The following is a 16,702-nucleotide window of genomic DNA, read 5'->3' as shown; positions in this document are numbered from 1 at the left end:
ATAATTACTACACTTTAGTATATTAAATATTTTCAAGTTTTTGTTCAACATTTTTTGCAAAAGAAAAGAGTGTCTTAATGCATTTGAAAATATACTTAAAACAAACTAAAAATGCATTTTAACATACCTTTTCCTGGTAAAGTGTATTTGGGATGATAAAAAATACACTTGAAAAGTATTAATGCTGGAAAATGCAGAAAAAAATACATTTGTTTCTGTTAGAAGTGTGTCTTGTCTGCATTTTTAAGTGTATTAAATGCACATCAAATGCAGATAAATACAATGCCAATACTGTTACATGTATTGTAATGGACATAAAATGCACTTGTTCTTGTAATTAAATGCTTTAGTGAATTGAAATAACCTTTTATAACGTTTTAACAATTAATAATACCTTTTTATAAATTTTCTTTTGAAATGTGACACTTGAATGATGTTTGCACCACTAGTAAGAGATATAATTTGTGCTCATAATGCTTTATCATTACACTATATAATATCATTTGTTGTATGAAAATTACCCGTAAAATTCATGTGAAAGCTTAAGAGATCAATAGCAGCGTGCTATACCCTGCTCCTTTTTACATGACTTGATGGTATTTAGTCCCCAATTCTACATGGCTTAGGGAAAATCAATGTGCAGATTTGACAAATAAGTCTTAACTGGGATCCAATAGGCAGACTTTCATATTACTTGTATTTAATTTAAATCATGATCTGAATTGCTCTTTGGCAAATCTTTGTTGGTCACAGTATTCAACTGAATTTTGTTCACTTTGTAGTGATTATATTTTCTATATTTATCAGACAACATCTTTCTTCAAAAGTTTAACATGATTGCTTGGTTAATTTAGAAACTAGATCAATGCATCATAACATAAAATGAAATAAATGTGTAATAGTAAAAATGGCAGCAAAAAAGCACTAGATTATCTGCCTTAAATCTGAGACGATATGTTGATGTATTGGAATTTCTCATAAATAATGTGTTCCATAGTTGTATAATTGTATAGTCGCATGCATGAGTGGTGTCAATGTCACAATACCAATTAAAGCCTATAATTTACTAAAACAATTTGAAGTTTGATGTGTGTTTTTTTCAAGATCTGTTATATATAATTATACATACATGTATATATATATATTGTTGAAAAGTTAACATGCAATAAGTTTACTGTAATTAAGTGACAAATAGTTTTACTGATTTGGTTGGATGCATATATGCAGATATATCATGGTTTGTGCAGAGGACAGTAGCAAAAACAAGAGCTGTCTCCGTAGGATGACATACACCCCCGATAAACGCTTTAATAGAAGTTATGAGCATTTTTCAAAACCTAAACACCGACCCTAAGTTCATGGTCAAAGGGGTCAAAATTTGTGTGTGTATGGGAAGGCCTTGTCCATATATACATGCATACCAAATATGAATGTTACATCTGAAGCGACATAGAAGTTATGAGCATTTTTTCGAAACCTAAATGCAAAGTGTGATGGATAGACAGACGGACAGTGCGATCACTATATGCCCTCCTTTGGGGGCATAAAAATGTGTTTCACATTGTTTTGGTATATTAGTAATGTAGTTAAAAGAACAGAATCATCAATTATAAAGTTATTGATTATAAAGTGTTGCTGGCATATTTGATGCATTCATCTAGCTATAAGAAGGTCCCTGTTTTATCCCCACTGGCACCGAATGAGGGTTCTCAAAATCTTTAAACAATATGAATAACTACATACAGGGTCGAGAGCCTTGTTGATATGGGGGCTAAACACCTGAAATCAAAGCGACCCAGGTTAAAGGCCGAGGCAAAATAAATAAACCAGAGGCCGCATGAGCCTGCTATACTCTGAACAAGTATTGTTTCTTCTCAGAAAACTGGCTTAAGTGTCTTACTAAACTTTAGACTTTGAGTTTCAGTGCAATCTATCTAAAATAAATTGGTCAAAATAAATAATAATTTGTAAAAAATAAACATTCTGCACAAATTCAATTATTTACTTTACCTGTGTGCATGAATCATTTCAGTCTTGATGGTTAGTGAACTATGTCAAAAGCACCATAGCTATGAAACACTTGTTTTTTGAATTGTGCAATGTTCCACAGAAATGATGCTGATGATTATTCTACACGATGATGAATTCAATTATTAGATATATTTCTAAATTCCATTTCCACCAACAATTCGGTTATTCCACTACCAGTTCACATGCTTCATACACAGTTGAAAATAACACTATTTCACTCAACAACCGTGACACATGTACTCAATTTTTCAACTTTTCGCAATTAAAATTGTCTTCTACTGTTATTGTTGTTGTTGTACTTTTGAAAGTAGTTCGAAAGATGGCGACCATTAACCCAGAGATTGATTTATGAAATAAATCGTCTGCTGATCCAGAGTGCTTTGGAGCGTTATTAAAACCGCACAAAATTTATGAATGACTTGGTTCAGAGTGATTTGTCGTGAATAACCTTATCTTTCATCAGATAGCATTGACTGTTGATGAATCTATGACATAAGTGTACAATTAAATATCAAACGATTGAATCTACTGTTTGTTGTTCTTTCTCTATAAATCGGTCGATAGTATTGTCACATTTGATGTTACTATTTAAAACAATCTGGCATCAGAGAAGGGCCCAGTGCGAAAACTCGTATTGGTCACGACCAGTTGCTAGTTCCGTTCACTTAACATTTCGGCTTTTTTGCACGATGTCTATGCGCGGTACTTCTTTATGAAATAATAATATTTAACTTTATCATCAACATTTATGAAGCATTACATCTATATCATATCCGGATCTCCGCATTTTCGGAAAAACAAAACAAAAATATAGACCGTAAGTACAATAAACGCTAATCGATTACCAATTTTGTTTCAAATAAAATTAGTTTATATGGTATGTGAGACTTTGAAAAGTTCGTAAATGTATCAGCTTGGTTGGTCTTTCTTAAATTTGATGGTTTTTACGAAATGCAAGCGTTAGGATATTTTAGTTTTATATTGTTAGAAAACAGCCCCAAGTGAACATCCTTTACAGAAATATGTGTCTTAGTATTATTATTATTAAAAATTAAACACACATCATTCATATTCAAATACATTAAGCCCTCTGACGGATGCCTGTTGTAGGTCGTGTCTGGCTGTCCGGACTGCAATGTCGCGGTAACGAGCGCCATCTGACGATGTGCTACTCGTTTGGCTGGGGGCGCTACAACGCGACCAAATGTACCAACTACTTCTCCTCCGCCGGGGTCGTGTGTAACGAGAAACGATTGTCGTCGTCGTCAGCTGAAGAACCTGAACTCATGACCGATGATACGCAACGTGAGTCGATAATAACAACGGAAGTGCCGGTCACTAGTAGACGGACAACATGGGCGACAACGGAAAGACCGTACTCTCACACCACTACAGCAACGCCGTCACCAGCTTCTAGTGCTTTAACAACAGAAGCAACGACAACTGCAATCACTACAACAGCAACAACAACAACTCCTAAACAAACAGCAACAACAACTCCTCCTCAACCTACAACAACGACAACAACTCCTAAACCGACAACAACAACAACCGCCACTTCTTCTTCCACCTCAACACCCGCAACGACCAAGCCTCCTGCGCCGTCGCTCACTTCTCCGCCAGCGTATAACCAGTGGATATTCAACCGAGAGATGTGGAGATACTACTTCTATCGTTCAGATGGATCCTTCATCACCTCTCGGCCAGACCCACGGTACCTACTATACTATTACTGTGTTGAAATAGCTAGGCAACAGTAAATCGTTTTCCGCGTACAATACTTTTTTTAAGTGAAAACAAACATAACTTCAAAGAAAGTTTCCTGCTAACTTATTTGTAATTTCGCATTAAATAAAACTTACGTTATATTTGTATGGATGAACATTTTATCTTGTTTTATGGTAAAGGATGAGTCTGCGATTTATTTATTTTTTTGGCAATATTTGAAATATGTAATAATAATCTCGACAAGCTTTCAGATAAAAGACCTTGAACTAGAACTCAAATCAATCCCTAGGTACAAATGACCCGCGCCATACGAACATTGCTCTCCTTCCATATGCTGCAAGCTTAGCTGCAGACAGGCATTTGAAATCGTGCAGTCTGATCAGAAAAAAATAATATAAAAAGCAATGTTCACGGAGCTCCACGTAACAATTATTATATGTACCATTTAATACAAAATATAATCGTGTGTAAGCTGATATATACTACCACAATTAACAATTCACGTTGTCTTGTGATTAATTAAGTTCTATATTTGTTTGTAGGTACTTTCAACAGAGCTCAAGCACCACCAAATTAACCACAACGACTACAACCACTACATCTAGACCCACTCGGCGTTCTGAGGAAAACAGTATCTATCGTAACTACAACAACCCCGTTTACAACACCCTAGGCGGAGACAACCCGAACGCCATTGACCGCATGGCGCCCCAGGAAATTCGTCGACACGAGTCTTCACACAGGTACAAGATTTTGTCGTATATTAGTTGTATTTCTTCCCATGTGCGTATTACTCTTCAGTTGGCCTTGAATTGATGCCCTTGTTGTCCCATTTAACAACACTTGACCAACTTTTGTCATTGACCGCCGGTTACAATCGGCGAACGGTTCCAATTTACGACCAATTTTTGTCATTGACCGCCGGTTACAATTAGCGAACGGTTCGAATTTACGACCAACTTTTGTCATTGACCGCCGGTTACAATGGGCGAACGATTCCGATTAACGAGAAGTTTCAACTCACCAACGTTTACAAATGTCTATAAGTTACAAATGACGAATTATATCAATCGACCAACGATTATAATTCACCTAGGATTACAGTTGACCAACGATTCCAATTACACAAAATCTCAAATTGACAAATGGCTTTAATTCAACAACGATTACAATTGTCTTGAAGCTACAAACGACAAACTATTTATTGAGCAACGATCATAATTTTCCAAAGATTGTAATTGACCGAATATTCAAATTGACAAACGATTTTAATCGACCAACGGTTTTTATGACGATCGGTTACAATGGACCAACGATTACAAATAACTAAAGATTTCTATTGACAAACGGTTACAATTGTACTTGAGTTACAATTGACCTAAGAAGCGTGGATGGTCATACAAGCGATCCCTACACAAAAATCGCTTACAATTAAATGTTTTCACGTTCGGGGTGGGCTTTGGATGTATATTGAAATACAGGTATTTTTTTTTTAATTATCTTTCCAAGACACGTACATCATCTTTATATCTAGACGGCGAAATGTTCGAAGATTAATTCCCATCTACTCACTGATAAATTGATACACGCACGCGACCTGAATGCATTATCGCAGTCTGTCCAAGGGACGTTGATGACAAAAGTCTATTATGACGAGCATAACAGCAGAAATGTCTGTTTCACTCTAATAGTTTTTTATTATATTTTTCTGTATTAATGCAATGTAATTATGTTTATGTAATAATGGTGCTTAGTCATGTACGTTCCATATAAAATGCATAAGTCAATCAATGTGTACTAAATACAGAATATACAGTGGCCTGCATTCCGTATACGTTTACCTTTGAACCGAATGTGAATGAATATGGTTATATTTCGCGTGCAAGCACGCCGAAATCATCTGCAATATCAATAGCGTATGTCATGACGTACAAACCAGACCTCAAAACGCTGTTCGATTGAGCGATAGTGCCAACTTGCCATCATCTAGATCTATGGATGTTATTTGAATGCAATTCCTTGTTATTAACCAAGCGTGATTGAAATTAAATGCTAAAGTCGTGAAGTATATGATTAATAAAATATGGAGCTCTAAAATGTTACGTAATCAAGATTACCTTTGAGATGTTCATAATTGTAGCAGGTAGGTTAAACGCATTGAATGTATAATAAAAAATACTTATCAAGTTATATTAATTAATCATTTATTGTTTATTAATAACTGTTAAAACAAGATTTCAAATGTATTTATTTATCACCACACAAAGTAATCACCGTATATTTCAACACCAATTACCGTGCTCAGTTGGTTGTTTGGTTGGTACGAATTTGTCGTATCATCATTTTTTGTCCTGGGTTTCTAGTTTCGACTTAAATGGCAATATATGACTGAGAAAAAAAATCATTTAAGTGATACAGTAAATAAAAGATGAGCTAACTAGAACGAATGTGTTTTTAGAAATCAGAGTGAGTCGTGTTCTGAGAAAACTGGGCTGAATGCATGTGCGTTAAGTGTCGTCCCAGATAAGCCTGTGCAGTCCGCACATGCTAATCAGGGACGACACTTGCCGCTTTTATGGCATTTTTAGTTTCGAGGAACTCCATCGTTACCGAAAATCACGTTTATACGGAAAGTGTCGTCCCTGAGTAGCCGGTGCGGACTTCACTGCAGGCTAATCTGGGATGAAACTGTACGCACATGCATTAAACACAGTTTTCTCAGAACGCGACTCAGAGTAATTATGGCTCGCATTATGGTGTTGCCATTTGGCTTATCAATGTTTACTGTTCTGGTAATTTTAAAATTGATGTGAATGTTATCTTATTCATTCAAATAATAATATTATATTTATAAAATCTATGTAGGGCGCCTACAGGCTACAGAACGCTTTCTATTCACAGCCACAACCACATGAGTATGAAGGAAGGCTACGTTCAGGACCAGCCTCTCATTGCAGACGCGGCCGAGACACCTGCGGTAGCCTATGGAGAGGAGCAGGCTCGCGAGGAGGAAGAGGTGGTGGCAACGAGCAAACCGGTGGTGCCGAAAATAGAGGTCCCGGATGTAAGATGTTTTGCCTAACATAAGTCCAAAGCCTTGACTCTTTCCTGACGGCGGAAATGCAGTGAAACATTAATTAAATAAAACTACAATGGGGGATGATCCAGAATATGTTAATTAACTTCTCATCACGATTAATTCCCTTGATATTGTAAAGCGAGGCTGTCCAAAAAGTATTAAACTTACGACTCAGTTTTAAGGAAGATGCTGTTGTTAGATTGAAGGTTTAAAAACAAGCAATTGTTACATGCATATGTCTAGTTTCATAAAAAGTATAATCCTCTATTTTAGTACTCGGATTTCCGGTTGGTCGGCGGTCGCAATTTTTCCGGATTTAGGGAGGGGAGACTGGAAGTGCGCCTTGCCGGAAGTAATACTTGGGGCGTGGTTTGTGGCGATAAATTTAACCTTCGCGCAGCCATAGTGGTGTGCAGACATTTCAACGCTGGACATGCGCGCACAGTGCACAAGGTAAGGTATGGCGGGATTTTTTTTAAAGAAACTAATCGACGATTAATGATGACGATGATGATGATGGTAGTGCTGATGGCTGTGATGATGATGATGATGATGATGATGATGATGATGATGATGATGATGATGATGATGATGATGATGATGTTGTTGTTGATGATAATGATGATGATGATGATGATGATGATGATGATGATGATGATGATGATGATGATGATGATAGTGATGATAATGATGATGATGATGATGATAATGGTGATGATGATGATGATGATGATGATGATGATGATGATGATGATGGTGATGGTGATGATGGTGATGATGATGATGATGATGATGATGATGATGATGATGATGATGATGATGATAACGCTTTTTATCTCAGGCTGACCAATACGGTGGCTCAAACATGGACAAGGTGGTGGCAGAAATGGTCTGCACTGGACGTGAAGAGCGACTCGAGGATTGCCGCATGACGCCATCAGAGCTGACCCCCGGCAAAGAGGCGTGCTCACGTCCGCAAAGCGTCGCCGGCGTCATCTGTGAAACACGTGAGTTGTACTCGAAGTTTATACTAAAGTAAAACTAGTTGTTTAAGAGTTGCATTGAGCCTGCATTATCTCCGCGCTCGACCCTGCTACACAGCATCTCGGTACAGGTTCAGCACAACGCATGACCATGTTAAACAAAGGCTCAAAACAGGTTAAACAGCGCTTGATCTTTTACCCAATGGCACGAATCAGGTTAGAAAGAATGACATTGTTACACAACGGCTGAAACAGGCTGAACAAAATGCGTGGCACTGTGGTACGCAAAGGATCCTTAAAGGTTAAACATAGCCGGTGATCCCCGTTTCACTGAGTCTCCGTACGTGTTAAAAGCGTATGCAATTGTAAAACGTCCTCATACATGTTAAACGCACTATGTGGTATCGTTACACAAAGCCTCTCAACATGTTAAAAGAGCAGATTAAATGTTAACGTTACGTGTTTGAACCAGTACTTGTTGATTCCACCACGCGCCCTGCGCTGATACCTTTAGCACGACGTCCCCGTAAGGAATTCCCTCACTGCAACGCCACTGTGTATTTTAGGCCTGCCCGACCTTGTGCCGGAACTGAAGGTGATCCAGGAGAGCGCCTTCCTGCAGGACCGCTACCTGTACTACCTACAGTGCGCCTACGAAGAGAAGTGTCTCTCCTCCAGCGCCAATGAACTGTACGGCACGCCAAGTGAGTAGTTGTATTTAGGCGCAAAGTTGAAGAACACGTGACTTTCCTACAAGTCATTTCATTGGCAGTTAAAAATATTTCTACATGAATGAAGATGAAATACCAGCAACTCGCTTCAGCATTGAACAAAAAAAGTGAATGCAATTTTATAAGTTGTTTTATTACTGTTTCTTTACGTATAAGACATAGATTTATTCTGCCTCTTTTCCGATTATAAAACTCTGATTAGTATGATAGGAATTGACGATAATAGGACTTTGATAACGATGAATATTAATACTTGGAAAACTCCCAGGCTGGGCATACGCTAGGCGCCGCCTTTTACACTTCTCCACAATCGCCAAGAACATCGGCACGGCGGACTTCCGACCGGATGTGGACCGCTCGCGCTGGGAGTGGCACGCCTGTCACCAGTAAGTGCCACGAGTTGGTGTGGAAGTTTGATCTGGACAGTCTTACCTTGCATTTTAAACACGTGTCCATAATGCTAAAATAAGTAGATACAATTTTTAAACTTTTAGCTGTGTATGTGGTCAAAACCACAAATTACCATCGTTATTTGATTTCATCATTCTAAGCTGAGTGTTAACTTTACATTTAAGATACATACTATCGTGTAATAACACATTAATATAACAAAATAAAACAATGGTTTATAAGTTAATTTTCACGTCAAGTCACGACATATTTTTATGTAAAAACGCATGTAATCATAAGAATCATTCATGCTAGTATATGTACAAATATATGCAAAAATGAACAACTTTATTATCTGTCTGCCAGCTTACCTTTACAGTCTGTTGTGTGATTTGTTTTTGTTCACATTTAAATGAAAAATAATCTGCGGGTATAATTATATTACCATACAAGACACCAATATACTGGAAGCTGCCTTCTAATTTCGGACTACGTTGCTATACTCTGCAGGCACTACCACAGCATGGAAGCGTTCTCCCACTACGACATCGTGGACCAACACGGTAACAAGGTGGCGGAGGGACACAAGGCGAGCTTTTGTCTCGAGGATTCTTCCTGTGACCGGGGCGTCCACCCGAAATACGAATGTCGGGGATTCGGACACCAGGGTGGGTCGCAGTTCCGTTGCAAAATTGCGCAAGATAAAACAAGACAGTCCGCTGTTCCAATTAAAATACAGGATAGAGGTTCCACTTATAATATAGGATAGCGGTTCCAATCATAATACATTATTGAGGTTCCAATTATTATACAGGATTGTGGTTCCATTTATAATACAGGATTGAGGTTTCAATTATAATACAGGCTTGATGTTCCGATTATAATTCACGATTGAGATTCCGTTTATAATTCAGAATTGCGGTTCCAATCATAATACAGGATTGAGGTTCCAATTATTATACATGATTGTGGATCCAAATAAAAAACAGGAGTGTGGCTTCAATTATAATTCACGATTATGGTTCCAATCATAATTACATGATTGAGGTTCCTATTATTATATACGATTGAGGTTCCAATAATTGTACAGGATTGTGGTTCCAATTATAATACTTGATTGAGGTTCCAATTATAATACTGGCTTGAGGTTCCGACTATAATTCAGGATTGAGGTTCCAATTATAATACAGGGTTCCAATTATAATAGATAATCGATGTTCCTACAATGACACGTGTACGAGATTTAAATTATAATACATGGTCGAAATTCCACGTATTTTAATACATGATCGAAATTTTAAGTATAATAAATGATCGAGGTTCCTATTTCAAGATATTACCTCCACGCATCTGTTGCAGGAATATCTGTTGGATGTCAAGACAGTTATCTCGCGGACATCGACTGTCAGTGGATTGACGTCACTGACGTCAAGCCGGGAATGTACACGTTGAAGGTAGGAAGTTACGTAGATAACCAGGGACTTTACAAACAAACTGTATAGGTCCCTGAGATAACGTTGTCCCAATTCGTTGACGGCTCTGTAATATTATAACTTTGTTATAAAAGTGTTCATTATTATTTAGTTGGTCTCGGAAATGCTACAAAGGTGCTATGTGCAGCTCATCAGTTTTTGTTAAACAGATAGTTCATATGCATGCGCGTTTCTTTCAATTACATAATAATTATATGTTCATAGTTCCTTATCGTAGTTTATTAACATTTAATAAACATGATAGATTTGTTATAAACAAATGCGAAATATATATATAGTAACGTGTTTTTGTTCCTTTTTTCGTTTCCAGATCGAGTTGAATCCTAACATGAAAGTTCCAGAAATATCCTTCGACAATAACGTGGCGAGATGCAACTTATACTTCAACACCTATCAAGCGCGCGTGTATAATTGCACATTAGACTCTTTGTTATAGTGATAGCTGATTTTGACTGAGCGTGTGATATGTGTCATAGGTGTATATTAACTGTGATTGATTTTGCATGTCGTAAAGAGCGTGCGGAACTTTTTCCATGATGCATTTTGTTGCGCAAAGAAAGTGGTTTGGTCACGTGATACTTTCGCCAAGATGGCGGTAGTTAATCATACCTCATTTGGGCACAATCTTTAAATTCTGGTGATAGTAGTTGTGAATAAATACAGCAGTGTTTATCATGCAAGTACAGAGAATCCACTATAACAAGCACACGTATACATACAATGAGTGTCGTTTATCAATATAGAGGCTACATTTGATTTATATTTTTTTATTGATATGCATTCATTTTGAAAGCGGAAGTTAAGAAAGTCTTTTGAATGAAAACTGAAAATGATGTGGTGTTTTTTGGACCACAAATACTCCAGTGCTCTTGTTGCTGGAACAGATCGTATAAACATATTAACTTTCATTAAGAGGTTTCACACTGTCAATTCAAACTGCGGCGCATTAATAGGGAACAACATTTGAGCCGCGCTCTGGGCAAACCGGGTTCAATGAATGTGCGTCAAGTGTAGCCCCAGAAAACCGTTAGCCTACGCAGTCCGCACAGGCTTATCAGACAAGAAACTTTTCCTGTTAACTTATTTTTTTAATGAAAGGAAGTGTCTTCTTTAAGAAAATCCAGTCTTGGTGGAAAGTATCGTCCCAGATAAGCCTGTGTGGACTGCACGCTAATCTTGGATGATACTTAGCTATCATGCATGGATCCCTGCTTTCACTGAGACCGGCTTTTTGTGTGTACTTTGGCAAAACACACCGACGTATCATATCAACAAACTGGACATCAAGTTACCTTGAGCGAGTACTGAGTGTGTGGATTACTAACTGCTATGCAGTACTTATTCAGCTATGTCAGTATTAGTAAAAAGTAGCACCATTATGTCCCAACGAATTTGGCCAGTTTTACTAACTCAATATAGTTGTTGTTTTACTAACGATAAATTATATTGTTTTGTTTATTTAGAAATTTCTGTAAATCAATATACATGTGTTTTCCGAATTAATAATAAATAACCATAACATTTATTTTTTGTACTTTGGAATAAGAAAACATTCTGTGGACAATCCCATTCATAAGAATATTTATTTATTTGCCAGCTGAACCAAATATAAAACAATTACTGTTAGTCTATTAATCAAACATACATTGAACATCGCTTTTATGCACATCTACAGATATTGAGTGTTCTTGTTATAATTGTAAAAATTGTAAATACAAATATGATGCTCTAAGCAATCTGGGATTCAATCAACCCGATTGTAATATAATGAGCATGTTTCGAAAATGACTAATATTTATAATTGTATTTTATAATACTAAAACAATAAATTAAATGTTTAGAACGTATGTGAGTTATTATTTTATTATTTTTTTATAACGCATAAAGCATCAATTTCTTATAATAGTCAGTTTGATAAATATTCGCACGGGCATTAAACGAATGAGCAGTGTCTTATGCCGTATGCGGTCAGAGTAGCTCCAGACTCCAGACAAGCCCACTGATCTGCGCAGTCTGATTAGAAGCAGGTAGTACACAAATCTGTAAGAAGCAACCATGTTCGAAACCAAAAAACCTTGCGCGAGATAAGCTCTTGAATAGACTTCGCGAATGGAAACCCTCGGATAAACCTCTTGAATAATGGTGAAAAGGTAATGTGAATTTGTGACACCAACATCCGTGCAATGATTTATCATTAAACATGTTTATTGATTGATCTTTGAACAGAGCGACTTTTTAATGCAGACGCTATCACGTTAACAACCGAGAGATCAGCAATCACAACGCTGTGCAAGTGACAAACACTGCGAGAACGAAAGACCATGACGTTGCAGCTTGGAAAACATAATCTGTTTTGCTGACTGGTATTTATACACAAAAAAACACAATTCAGACTAAAGATCCTTCAGCACGCTCTTTTGATATATGCCATTAAATGTCAAATCCCTACATTAAAATCACAAAATATATAGAAAGAGTGGGTTACGTGGAGTTTCGGAGTAGCCAGAAATTTCAACATTGAGTCAATCGGATCCTCGGAAAGCCGCGGAAAAATTATCCATCTGCGTACAGACACATCGCAGACATAGCAGTGAATGGGAAGTTAACCAAAACCAAGTGTTAAATGCAAACAAAGACGTTTTGCTTGTTACCACAATTTACAATTTTTATGGTATGTCCATGTATTGCCTGTTTTTTTATGGAACATACAAACACGAAGCCAACTATATGCGTTTAAAATCGTCCAATGTTTATGGTTTTGTACAATCAAAACAGCTTATCAATATTTCATCAATGTCAGACATAGATTATGTGTTTATTGGTTTTAAACAAAATATATACTTGTAACAAACATAACAATAGTTCTTATTCTGGGTGATGTATGCATGAACAATTACAATAAAAAAATGGCCAAACAATACAAAAGGTCCCTGAGGATCCTTTAACGCTCATTTGAGGAAGTGTAGCTTGTGTAATAAAACTCAAGGCCCTTGTTGACAGACAGCTCGTGCTATACAATACTATATAAACATTAATTACCGTCAGACTGGTGACAAATATGAAAGTTATGGGCTTTGCGGTTTCAGAAAATAAACATGTGAACGGGTCTCCTTTTAATAGACAACATATAACAGGTCACCCCCATCAAAGACACTTTGACCATGGGGGACATTTTTATTAGATTAAGTCATGGGCATTTAGATGATGCTACATGTACATTCTGAAGATGAAAACCAGAAGGGTTGCGGGTGGAATAATGCTTGAGACTATGTTGACAGACTTGCTATACACGACTATATAAAACATTTAAAACTGTCACACTGGTGTTCAAAATTTGAACTAACTTTGTAGAGCACATGTATCTGATGTTACATACAATATAAAACACTTAACCTTATAGAGAATTTTTCAAAAGATGTTTTGCGTATAAACTCAACATACAAATGTGACACATATGGCTTTGTCGGCTTTGATACAGTGGCCATTATTCGAACAAACTTTGAAGAGAACATTTAGAAGACGAATGCGGAACAAATATAAAAACTATAGGCATTGTGGTTTCAGAACAATAACGATTGTAACGGATCTCCTTTTAAAAGATAATATAATACAGGTCAACCCCATCGAAGACACATTTGACGCTAGGGGCAAAATTTGATTAGATTAGACCAAGTGATGGACATTTAGATAATGCTATACATGTATGCCAAATATACCAGGAGCATACTTGGGCATGGCCAGTTCTGCCCACAGGAGCATTATTGGACATGGCCAGTTCTGACCTCAGCCATCACTAAGGCATGGCCAGTTCTAACCTCAGAAGCATACTTGGGCATGGTCAGTTCTAACCTCAGAAGCACACTTGAACATGGCCAGTTCTAACCTCAGAAGCATACTTGGGCATGGTCAGTTCTGACCTCAGAAGCACACTTGGACATGGCCAGTTCTAACCTCAGAAGAATACTTGGGCATGGCCAGTTCTGCCCTCAGAAGCATCATTGGGCATGGCCTGTTCTGACCTCAGGAGCACACTAGGTCATGGCCAGTTCTGACCACAAGAGCACACTTGGACATGGCCAGTTCTGACCTCAGGAGCATACTTGAGCATGGCCAGTTCTGATCTCAGGAGCATACTTGGGCATGGCCAGTTTTGACCCCAGGAGCACACTTGGACATGGCCAATTTTGACCCCAGGAGCACACTTGGACATGGCCAGCTCTGACATCAGGAGCATACTTGGGCATGGCCAGTTCTGACCTCAGGAGCATACTTAGGCATGATCAGTTCTAACCTCAGGAGCATACTTGGGCATGGCCAGTTCTGACCACAGAAGCACACTTTGGCATGGCCAGTTCTGACCTCAAGAGCACACATGGGCATGGCCAGTTCTGACATCAGGAGCATACTTGGGCATGGCCAGTTCTGACCTCAGGATCATACTTGGGCATGATCAGTTCTGACCTCAGGAGCATACTTGGGCATGGCCAGTTCTGACATCAGAAGCACACTTGGGCATGATCAATTCTGACCTCAGGGGCATACTTGGGCATGACCAGTTCTGACCACGGAAGCACACTTGGGCATGGCCAGTTTTGACATCAGGAGCACACTTGGACATGGCCAGTTCTGACCACAGGAGCACACTTGGACATGGCCAGCTCTGACATCAGGAGCATACTTGGGCATGGCCAGTTCTTACCTCAGGAGCATACTTAGGCATGATCAGTTCTAACCTCAGGAGCATACTTGGGCATGGCCAGTTCTGACCACAGAAGCACACTTTGGCATGGCCAGTTCTGACCTCAAGAGCACACATGGGCATGGCCAGTTCTGACATCAGGAGCATACTTGGGCATGGCCAGTTCTTACCTCAGGATCATACTTGGGCATGATCAGTTCTGACCTCAGGAGCATACTTGGGCATGGCCAGTTCTGACATCAGAAGCACACTTGGGCATGATCAATTCTGACCTCAGGGGCATACTTGGGCATGACCAGTTCTGACCACGGAAGCACACTTGGGCATGGCCAGTTTTGACATCAGGAGCACACTTGGACATGGCCAGTTCTGACCACAGGAGCACACATAGGCATGACCAGTACTGACCCCAGGAGCATACATGGGCATGGTCAGTTCTGACCACAGGAACACACATAGGCATGACCAATTCTGACCCCAGGAGCACACATTGGCATGATCAGTTCTGACCCCAGGAGCACACTTGGGCATGGTCAGTTCTGACCTCAGGAGCACACATAGGCATGACCAGTTCTGGTCTCAGAAGAACACTTGAGCATGGCCAGTTCTGACCCCAGGAGCACACATAGTCATGATCAATTCTGACCCCAGAAGCATACATAGGCATGGCCAGTTCTGAACTCAGGAGGACACTTAAGCATGGTCAGTTCTGACATCAGGAGAATACTTGGGCATGGTCAGTTCTGACCTCAGGAGCACACTTGGGCATGGCCAGTTCTGACCTCAGGAGCATATTTAGGCATAGCCAGTTCTAACCTCAGAAGCATACTTGGGCATGGCCAGTTCTGACCTCAGGAGCACGCTTGGGCATGGCCAGTTCTGACCACAGAATCACACTTGGGCATGGCCAGGTCTGACCTCAGGAGCAAACTTGGATATGGTCAGTTCTGACCTCAGGAGCACACTTGGGCGGGGCCAGTTCTGACCTTAGGAGCACACTTGGGCATGGCCAGTTCTGACCACAGGAGCACACTTGGGCAGGGCCAGTTCTGACATCAGGAGCATACTTGGGCATGGCTAGTTCTTACCACAGAAGCACACTTGGGCATGGACAGTTCTGACCTCAGAAGCATACTTGGGCATGGCCAGTTCTGACCTCAGAAGAATACTTGGGCATGATCAGTTCTAACATCAGGAGCATACTTGGGCATGGCCAGTTCTGACCTCAGGAGCATACTTGGGCATGATCAGTTCTTACCTCAGGAGCATACTTGGGCATGGCCAGTTCTGACCACAGAAGCACACTTGGGCATGGCCAGATCTGACCTCAGGAGCATACTTGGGCATGATTAGTATTGACCTCGGGAGCATACTTGGGCATGATCAGTTCTAACCTCAGGAGCATACTTGGGCATGATCAGTTCTAACCTAAGGAGCATACTTGGACATGACCAATTCTGAGCTGAGGAGAACACTTGGGCATCGCCAGTTCTGACCTCAGGAGCACACTTGGGCATGGCCAGTTCTGACCTCAGGAGCACAATTGGGCAGGGCCAGTTCTGACCTCA

General features: G+C 39.3%; 1 protein-coding gene across 2 annotated transcripts in view; it reads left to right on the top strand.

The window, feature by feature from the left end:
• Positions 1 to 12,282, top strand: part of LOC127842356 (lysyl oxidase homolog 2-like) — a 38,399-nt gene extending 26,117 nt beyond the window's left edge. For both annotated transcript variants that reach the window (XM_052371817.1, XM_052371818.1), the window contains exons 2-11: positions 3,142 to 3,749; positions 4,306 to 4,502; positions 6,661 to 6,823; positions 7,112 to 7,291; positions 7,680 to 7,845; positions 8,388 to 8,525; positions 8,821 to 8,938; positions 9,453 to 9,610; positions 10,302 to 10,396; positions 10,746 to 12,282. In XM_052371817.1, the coding sequence (XP_052227777.1) occupies positions 3,142 to 3,749; positions 4,306 to 4,502; positions 6,661 to 6,823; positions 7,112 to 7,291; positions 7,680 to 7,845; positions 8,388 to 8,525; positions 8,821 to 8,938; positions 9,453 to 9,610; positions 10,302 to 10,396; positions 10,746 to 10,871 (1,949 nt within the window). In that variant the 3' untranslated portion in view covers positions 10,872 to 12,282. The remainder of the gene's footprint in view (positions 1 to 3,141; positions 3,750 to 4,305; positions 4,503 to 6,660; positions 6,824 to 7,111; positions 7,292 to 7,679; positions 7,846 to 8,387; positions 8,526 to 8,820; positions 8,939 to 9,452; positions 9,611 to 10,301; positions 10,397 to 10,745) is intronic.
• Positions 12,283 to 16,702: the final 4,420 nt, after the last annotated feature.

Source organism: Dreissena polymorpha, chromosome 8 (assembly GCF_020536995.1).
Source record: "Dreissena polymorpha isolate Duluth1 chromosome 8, UMN_Dpol_1.0, whole genome shotgun sequence".
Classification (NCBI taxonomy): domain Eukaryota; kingdom Metazoa; phylum Mollusca; class Bivalvia; order Myida; family Dreissenidae; genus Dreissena; species Dreissena polymorpha.
The sequence above is the reverse complement of the archived record's forward strand: the minus strand, read 5'-3'. Positions and strand labels throughout refer to the sequence as shown.